This window comes from Oncorhynchus tshawytscha, linkage group LG01 (genome assembly GCF_018296145.1).
Source record: "Oncorhynchus tshawytscha isolate Ot180627B linkage group LG01, Otsh_v2.0, whole genome shotgun sequence".
NCBI lineage: Eukaryota > Metazoa > Chordata > Actinopteri > Salmoniformes > Salmonidae > Oncorhynchus > Oncorhynchus tshawytscha.
This window is the reverse complement of record NC_056429.1, coordinates 19,061,780-19,071,515: the sequence shown is the minus strand read 5'-3', so window position 1 is coordinate 19,071,515 and position 9,736 is coordinate 19,061,780. Positions and strand designations below refer to the sequence as shown.

Genomic DNA, 9,736 nt, shown 5'->3' with positions numbered 1-9,736 from the left:
ATGCTGGCCTAAATGGAAGACTTCAGTTTTTCCTACCTCAATTCTTACATGTTTCTGAGGTCAGTAAACAAGAAGCGTGTGCGTTCCCCTTTAAGAAGCCCCCACCATCCTTTAGCGGAGGGAGTGTGAATGCATTCTCGAACAGCGGTTGAGGGGGAAAAAAAATCCACCATCGGTCTGTTTCAAGTTCCCCCAATAGAAACTGTGCCTGATTTGTGGCCAATGTTGGAGATGTGAAAAAAAGGAGGAGGAGGGGGGGAGGAGGAGGAGGATAAGGAAAAACACTAAAGGGGTAGCTATGGAGATAGAACGTTTGGCTGGCTGCTTTCTTTGACAGGTGTTGAGTGGGGTAAAAGTCTTAAAACAGAATCCAGCATGTACGCTAAAGGTAAAGGAGCTGTCGTCCCTTCCGATAGCCAAGCGAGAGAAAAGTAAGTGAATTATGCACTATTTAAGAGTTTTACCTGGTTAAAAGGAAGCTCCAACTTTCTAAACTATAGCTACCATAATGTATAGGTCTGTACATTACTCGCTCGCTCTCCTGAGTGTTGTTTGCTCCCGCGATGGTACGTCTCTAACTTTTTTGTTTGTTTTACTTTTTCGTTCTTTTAGAGGATATTTATTAAAACATGATCGCAACATTATCGCAATCAACCGAATAGTTGTTCATTTGGGGTTATAAATGTATGTTGTCTGGAATCTAAATATCAAATATAGTGCTCATGCAGCGATTGCAAGAAATAACATAATTGCTACTTCGAACAACGATTTTGTGCATGACATTCTATTTTAGAAGATATGGAATCTAAGTATGTTGTTTTTCTGTAAGCAGTTGCATGCAGCATGGACGCTGACTCACATATTGTTTGAATGTGCAAAGTTTTGAGACGCGTTTGTAGTGATTTTTAAAAATGCAATTGACCAATACAGTAGGTTTACTAGATATCTTCTCTAGACGTCTTATTATAGATTTCTTCTTACTCTATTCGTGTTAATGAAGAATTTGTGCTGGACATCCCACCTGAGCAAATGAAGGGAAGTTCGGACTTGTCTGTTAAATAAACTTTAGTTACAGCTACGTAAACTTGTAAGCGTGGTATATGTAAGCAATGCAGCCTAACATCAATGTTAAGAGGAGTGTTACTGTAAAATGTGTGTAAATGTATAACTGATACATGTTTGAAAAGCCTTGGACTAACACTTACAAACGAAATAACCTCAATCCTTTTGAAATAATTTGTCCAAATATCAAAGTGTCTAATTTATGAGGCTTTAAATATTAATAACGGCTATATCGTAGTACAAGCTAAGCCTTTATCCTCTTTGGGGGAAGGCAAAGAAACTGCCATAACTTTTAAAGTGTCAAATGAACGATTTTGATTATAAGTGGAGGCACAGATTTTAACCAGTGCTTTGCATAAAGGCAACATCTCATGTACTTTGTTGCTTTCTTTGCGACACAAGCTATTGTGTTGTGATCCTGATATGATCTTCACTTCGTTACATATTTAGCCTTCACACACGATGTAACGATGACTGTCACAACTATGAACCGAGTTTCTTGTCCCAAGATCACAAAGATTATGTGGAGACTTCGATCAAGGCACCTGGATAGCAGTGCTATCTCAGGTTGCTTTTTTTTCTCCTCCATGAATAAATACAGTACGTTTATCATGGAGAAACAGTACCTAATTTCAAACTCTCCTATGTAGGTTTTTGATGCTTATCCAGATGTTTGTATTTTGTTTAAAATGCAGTACCAGTCAAGTTTCGACACACCTACACATTCAAGGGTTTTTCTTTATTTTACTATTTTCTACATTGTAGAATAATAGTAAAGGCATCAACACTATGAAATAACACATGTGGAATCATGTAGTAACCAAAAAAGTGTTAAACAAATAAAAAATATATTTTATATTCTTCAAAGTAGCCACCCTTTGCCTTGATGACAGCTTTGCATGCTCTTGGCATTCTCTCAACCAGCATAACCTGGAATGCTTTGTCGAAGTTGCCTTCATCCTATGGCTGACTGTGTGGGGATCATGATGATGAGGATTACTTGTAGGCTTTCCTGTGTTAAAATTCACATTAGGAAATCAGTCAATTGAAAACCATTAGAATTAGTTTCTCCCCCCACTAAAGGGATTTATTACAGACAGATACTCCTCAGCACCCCCCTTGGGCTGGTGTGGTTACATGTGGTCTGCGGTTTTGAGGCCAGTGGGACATAGTGCAAAATTCTCTAACATGACGTTGGTGGCGGCTTATGGTAGAGAAATTATCATTACATCTCTGGCAACAGCTCTGGTGGACATTCCTGCGGACAGCATGCCAATTGCATGCTCCCTCAACTTGAGACATCTATGGCATTGTGTTGTGACAAAACTGCACATTTTAGATACCTTTTATTGTCCCCAGCACAAGGTGCATCTGTGTAATGATCATGCTGTTTAATTAGTTTCTTGATATGCCACACCTGTTAGGTGGATGGATTATCTTGGCAAAGGAGAAATGCTTACGAACAGGGATGTAAACAAATGTGTGTACAAAGTTTGAGAGATATTAGCTTTTCGTGTGTATGGAACATTTCTGGGATCTTTTATTTCAGCTCATGAGACATTGGACCAACACTTTCATTGTTGAGTTTATTTTTGTTCAGTGCCTTCGGAAAGTATTCAGAACCCTTGACTTTTTCCACATTTTGTTACTTTACAGCCTTATTCTAAAATGGATTAAATTGTTTTTTTCCCTCATCAATCTACACACAATACCTCATAATGACGAAGCAAGAACAGGTGTTTAGAATTTTTAATGGGTCATAAATAAATAAATAAAAAACACTGAAATATTACACAAGTATTCAGTACTTTGTTGAAGCACCTTTGGCAACGATTACAGCATAAAGTCTTCTTGGGTTTGACGCTACAAGTTTGGCACACCTGTATTTGGGGAGTTTCTCCCATTGTTCTCTGCAGATCCTCTCAAGCTCTGTCAGGTTGGATGGGGAGCGTTGCTGCAGAGCTATTTTCAGGTCTCTCCAGAGATGTTTGATTGGGGTCAAGCTCTGGCTGGGCCACTCAAGGACATATCAGAGACTTGTCCAGAAGCCACTCCTGCGTTGTCTTGGTTGTCTGAGGTCCTGAGAACTTAAGCAGGTTTTCATCGAGGATCTCCCTCTGTACTTTGCTCCATTCATTGGCTCGATCCTGACTAGTCTCCCACTCCCTGCCGCTGAAAAACATCTGCACAACATGATGCTTTCACCACCATGCTTCATAGTGCCAGGTTTCTTCCAGACGTGACGACTGGCATTCAGGCCAAAGAGTTCAATTTTGGTTCCATCAGACCAGAGAATGTTGTTTCTCATGGTCTGAGAGTCTTTAGGTGCCTTTTGGCAAACTCCAAGCGGTCTGTCATGTGCCTTCTACTGAGGAGTGGCTTCCATCTGGCCACTCTACCATAAAGGCCTGATTGGTGGATTGCTGCAGAGATGGTTGTCCTTCTGGAAGGTTCTCATCTCCACAGAGGAGGAGCTCTGTCAAGAGTGGCCATCAGGTTCTTGGTCACCTCCCTGACCAAGAATAATGAAGGCCATTGTGTTCTTGGACACTCAATGCTGCTGAAATGTTTTGGTACACTTCCCCAGATCTGTGCCTCTACACAATCCTGTCTCGGAGCTCTGCGGACAATTCCTTCGACCTAATGGCTTGGTTTTTGCTCTGACATGCACTGTCAACTGTGGGACCTTATATAGACAGGTGTGTGCCTTTCCAAATCATATTCAATCAATTGAATTTACCACAGGTGGACTCCAAAGAAGTTGTAGAAACATCTCAAGGATGATTAATGGAAACAGGATGCACCTGAGCTCAATTTAGAGTCTCATAGCGAAGGGTCTGAATAGGGTGTGTTTATTTTTAATACATTTGCAAATGTTTTTAAAAACCTGGGGGGGGTATAGTGTGTAGATTGATGAGGAACAAAATGTATTTAATACATTTTAGAATAAGACTGTAACGTAACAAAATGTGGAAAAGGGGCAGGGGTCTGAATACTTTCCGAATGCACTGTACATACTATGAGATTGGAATGATACTGTGAAAATTATGATAATGCTCTTTTAGTATAAGAGCTGTTTGAAAAGACTGCCTAAAATGTTTTTGCATTGGTTTTATGGGGTATTGCATGTAGATTGCAGAGTTTATTTATTATTATTATTTGTAATGCATTTTATAATTGTAAGGTAACAAAATGTTGAAAAGTCAAGAAGTCTGAATACTTTCCGAAGGCACTGTAGATCCACTTGTCCCATATGTCCTTTGTCTTGTTGTATATACCACTCTACACATTTTAACAAGGAAAATTCACTTATTTGATTGATTGTCATCAGTTTATGCATTGAACCGTCTGACAGACACTGCTTCATGCTTGTTGGGTGTCTGTGTGGGAGTCAGGTAAGTAGCTGATGGCCAGAGTGAGGATTCAATGCCATTATCACCTAACTAATGACTCTGCCATGCACTGTAAGACAAACGCTTGTTTCACTCTCTTTACACTATTGTTAGTCATGATGCTGTCCATGTTGTCTGAAGGCTTGTTAGATTAACTCCTACTTCATTTGGAAATTGAAATGAAAAACCCATATGGTCTCTGTTTGTGCAGGTAGTCCAATTTTTGGCAGAGCGAAGGGGAGACTGGAGAGTCAAGGTGTCTAGTGTATATAACCAATAGTAGAGAAGATTCAAGTTATAAAAAGTGCACCACGGATGTAAATGGTATAATGGCTAATAAAAGCATTGGAGGAATCTAGGAGTTTGTTGACAGAATTACTAACATGTTAAAAGTAGGGTTGTCAAAGGATTAAAATAATTAATCAAGGTGGTGGCATTAGTTAGTTACAAATTCAAATTTGGTCCTGAAGAAAGACTTTTCCAGTTAAAAAGTACCTAATTGAGTTACAGGCATACTGTGCTTTCATTGTAAGGGATGGAAACAATTATATTCATCAGTATGGTTTCATATAATTTTCACCATAAACAACACAAAAGTCATTGTAACATACAGCTAGCTATATAAGTTGGCCTACTTCCTCTTATCAATGTTCTTGAAGTTTAACACTTGCACACATATTCTCTCTCTCACACACACTCACTCACACAGGCCTACACTCTCCCTCCTGAAAAAGACTGTTTCATTTACTGCTGCTTCACACACATCCTCTCACACACATACACACAATCTTACACACCCATTCTTGCATATGCAGCCTACCTTTTGAAGCATCTCTTTGAGTAGCCTATTCCTTTTCAGTTCTTCCTGTGCCATCTAAATGTGTGCATAGCCTAGTCAGTGGTCAAGTTATCAGGTTGCTAGCTAGGTAACATGACTAGCTAGCTAAACAATGTTTGTTATCAAACCAAAATATATTGGCTTGAGTAGTTTAAAACATGTCTGCGACATTAGCACGAATACACGGCAGAAAGAAAAAACATAGTTCTGGTAATATTGGGTGTAACTTTTACATGATTTTGGCTAGAGGCATACCACAGATAAAACAATGAGACTGATATTTCACCACATGTATAAATGTGAATCATCTGCTTTGTGTTCCCACTCATTACCAAATATGATGGTGAGAGGAAGCCCACTGGCCGGCAGTGGGAGAAGATGGAATGAGATTTAATTTTGTCTGACAAATTTTCTCATCGATGAAACATTTGATCTCAATACAGTTTCTATTCCCCAAACTAAAACCTGTTACGAAAAGAGTGGAATAAGTTTTGTAGAATTGACCCTTTGCCAAAGTGTTACGGTTTTCTTCGGGTGAAAGAGAGTCGGACGTGACAGAACCCCCCCCGGGTCCGGGGGGGCGTCTGTCCACGGTGGCGGCTCCGGCTCGGGACGTGGACCCCACTCCAACCAAGTCTTAGTCCCCCTGTAACGCGTCCTTTGATTGGCGACCCTCGCCGCCGACCTTGGCCTAATAACCCTCACCAAGGACCCCACTGGACTGAGGTAGAAGCTCGGGACTGAGGTAGAAGCTCGGCACTGAGAGGAAGCCCAGTACTGAGAGGAAGCCCAGTACTGAGCTTCCCCTCAGTCCCGAGCTTCCCCTCAGTCCCGAGCTACCCCTCAGTCCCGAGCTACCCCTCAGTCCCGAGCTACCCCTCAGTCCCGAGCTACCCCTCAGTCCCGAGCTTCCCCGGCTCCATGCAGACTGGCAGCTCTGGCTGCTCTATGCAGACTGGCAGCTCTGGCTGCTCTATGCAGACTGGCAGCTCTGGCTGCTCTATGCAGACTGGCAGCTCTGGCTGCTCTATGCAGACTGGCAGCTCTGGCTGCTCTATGCAGACTGGCAGCTCTGGCTGCTCTATGCAGACTGGCAGCTCTGGCTGCTCTATGCAGACTAGCAGCTCTGGCTGCTGAACTGGCAGCTCTGGCTGTCTCCGGCAGCTCTGGAGAGAAGATTAGCAGCTCTGGCAGCGCTAAACAGGTGGGAGACTCCGGCAGCGCTGGAGAGGAGGAAGGCTCTGATAGCGCTAGACAGGCGGGAGACTCCGGCAGCGCTGGAGAGGAGGAAGGCTCTGGCAGCGCTAAACAGGCGGGAGACTCCGACAGCGCCAAACAAGCGGGAGACTCCGACAGCGCTGGAGAGGAGAATGGCTCTGGCAGCGCTGAACAGGCGAGGTGCACTGAATGCCTGGTGCGTGGTGCTGGCACTGGTGGTACTGGGCCGAGGACACTCACAGGAAGCCTGGTGCGGGGAGCTGCCACCGGAGGACTGGTGTGTGAAGGTGGCACAGGATGGACCGGACCGTGAAGGTGTACTGGAGAGCCTGAGAGCAGGGCTGGCACAGGACGTGTAAGGCTAGGTAGGTACACAGGAGGCCTAGTGCGTGAGGCACAATCTTCACCAGCCGACTAACACGCACCTCAGGACGAGTATGGAGCGCTGACCCAGGTGCCATCAAATCCCCGACACGCTCTGTCGGGCGAATATCGTACCTAAAGCACCAACCTAGCAACTCCCTCATAACTCTCTCCTCCACTTTCCCCATTAAATCCTTCACAGTCTCTGCTTCACTCACCTCCAACACTGGCTCTGGTTCTGGTCCTGTGATCGCTGCTCCTCACGATAAACAGGGGGAGTTGGCTCAGGTTTGAACCCTGACTCTGCCGCACTCTCCCTGAGCCCCCCCCCCCCAAGAAATTTTTGGGGCTGACTCTCGGGCTTCCTTCTGCACCGCCGTGCTTGTCTCTTCGACTCCATTCTCCTATAGCCCTCTTCGCACTGCTCCAGCGAATCCAAGGCGGGCTCCGGCACTCTCTCTGGGTCGACCGCCCACCTGTCTATTTCCTCCCAAGTCGTATACTCTAAACTTCGTAGCTCCTGCTGCCGCTGCCTGTCACCACGCTGCTTGGTCCTGTTGTGGTGGGTGATTCTGTTACGGTTTTCTTCAGGTGACAGAGAGTCGGACCAAAATGCAGCGTGGTTAATTCGATACATGTTTAATAGACGAATAAACACGATCAATACAAAAAAACAATAAACGTACGTGAAAACCGAAACAGCCCAAACTGGTGCAATAACACAGAGACAGGAACAATCACCCACGAAACACTCAAAGAATATGGCTGCCTAAATATGGTTCCCAATCAGAGACAACGAGAATCACCTGCCTCTGATTGAGAACCGACTCAGGCAACCATAGACTTTGCTAGAACACCCCACTAAGCCACAATCCCAAAACCTATGAAAAACCCCCATACATAAACACAACACAAAATAAACCCATGTCACACCCTGGCCTGACCAAATAAATATAGATAACACAAAATACTAAGACCAGGGCGTGACACAAAGTTTTTAAAAATTGCATTGTTTAGGAGTGCAAAGGCGAATTGAGTTATTGCACACATGCACTTCAGAGGTATGCGTTACCTAACAGAAATATGCATTCTAGAACAAGCCAGAAGGATATCACTAGCTTGTGCTTGGCTCTGCCCGCCACCTTGCTTGTTCGGCCCACTATGACACATTTGTTCCCATTGGAAACGACAGACTACAGCCCATCTTGGGTTAGTTCTAAGAATGTTTGGGCACTGAATTCAGCGATGTAAAGACGCAGCATTGACTATAGCTGTGTTCCGTGTTGTGTTCTCCACTTAAGTGTCTGTGTGGAAATACATGCACTTAAAATGTTCTGTGCAGTGAAGAAATGGAGACGCTGATAAACATGTAACTTTGAAAGTCCTAGATTGAGGGGTGGTGTCATTCAAGAAAGTGCTTGTGTACGTGAGGAAGCGGCCGATGCCTGTGGAAAAAGGTAGAACAAGAACGCTGTGCCCTTGTGACGAGAGGAATTAATTACACCTCACACTCACTCTTTCTGCATTGATTTAATTTGATTTTAACTGGGGTTGAATTAGAGGCTCCAACATTCATATGACCTGTTTGTTAATTACAACTCTTGAAATGTGCTAAGAAACCGGCCAATCGCTGTCACAGGGCCCTTCCATTGGATTAATAAAATATATGTTTTTCATCATGAAAGTTGGTAGTGCTTGACACTGTCACACATGTAGAAGATTAATCCGTTTGATTTGAATTTGTTTCTTTACATCCACACCCTCCCCTCAACGCCCCTATATTTGTATTTAGTTCTTGAGGTCTGAATGCACAGTTTTTGATTTGACACAGATGGTACTGCCATCTGCGTTTTGGCCTTTTGAGAGACAAAGAACCACATACTCACGTACGCAAAAACACGCCACTATTTTGTAAAGAACCTCTGATTTCCTCTGCTTTGCTTGGAATAATTATGCTCATATTCAGAGGTGTTAGCAGTCAATTAATTTAGCTTTTTGTTGTATGCTATTCATGCATCTGCACATATTTGTTTTCTCACTTGAAATAAGTGAGACAGTATAAATATTGAGGCTACGTGCATTAAGTCAGTAATGGGGTTGGTCACAGCACAGGCAAACTTAAGAAGTGGATGTGTGTATGCTGTTTATTACACTGGCCCCCATATTATAGAAATGTTATAGAGACATGATACACGACGTGACATGGACACCTGCTCGTCGAACATCTCATACCAAAATGATGGGCATTAATAGGGAGTTTGTCCCCCCCTTTGCTGCTACAACAGCCTCCACTCTTCGGTGAAGGCTTTCCACTAGATGTTGGAACATCGCTGAAGGGACTTGCTTCCATTCAGCCACGAGCATTTATGAGGTCTGCACTGATGTTGGATGATTAGGCCTGGCTCGCAGCCGACCTTCCAATTCATCCCAAAGGTGTTTGATGAGATTGAGGTCAGGGTTCTGTGCAGGCCAGTCAAGTTCTTCCACACTTATCTCAACAAACCAACTCTGTATGGACCTCGCTTTTTGCACGAAGACATTGTCATGCTGAAACAGAAAGGGCCTTCCCCAAACTGTTGCCACAAAGTTGGAAGCACAGAATGGTCTAGAATGTCATTGTATGCTATAGCGTTAAGATTTCCCTTCACTGGAACTAAGGGGCCTAATCCAAACCATGAAAAACAACACCAGACCATTATTCCTCCTCCGCCAAATGTTACAGTTGGCACTATACATTGAAGCAGGTAGTGCTCTCCCGGCATCTGCCAAACCCAGATTCGCCCGTCGGATTGCCAGAGGGGGAAGCGTGATTAATCACTCCAGAGAACTCATTTCCACTGCTCCAGAGTCCAATGGTGGTGAG

General features: G+C 43.7%; 1 protein-coding gene across 2 annotated transcripts in view; it reads left to right on the top strand.

Annotated features, from left to right (window-relative positions):
* The first annotated feature begins 240 nt into the window (after positions 1-240).
* LOC112234537 (single-stranded DNA-binding protein 3) overlaps positions 241-9,736 on the top strand; it is a 119,554-nt gene continuing 110,058 nt past the window's right edge. For both annotated transcript variants that reach the window (XM_024402742.2, XM_024402827.2), the window contains exon 1: positions 241-431. In XM_024402742.2, the coding sequence (XP_024258510.2) occupies positions 376-431 (56 nt within the window). In that variant the 5' untranslated portion in view covers positions 241-375. The remainder of the gene's footprint in view (positions 432-9,736) is intronic.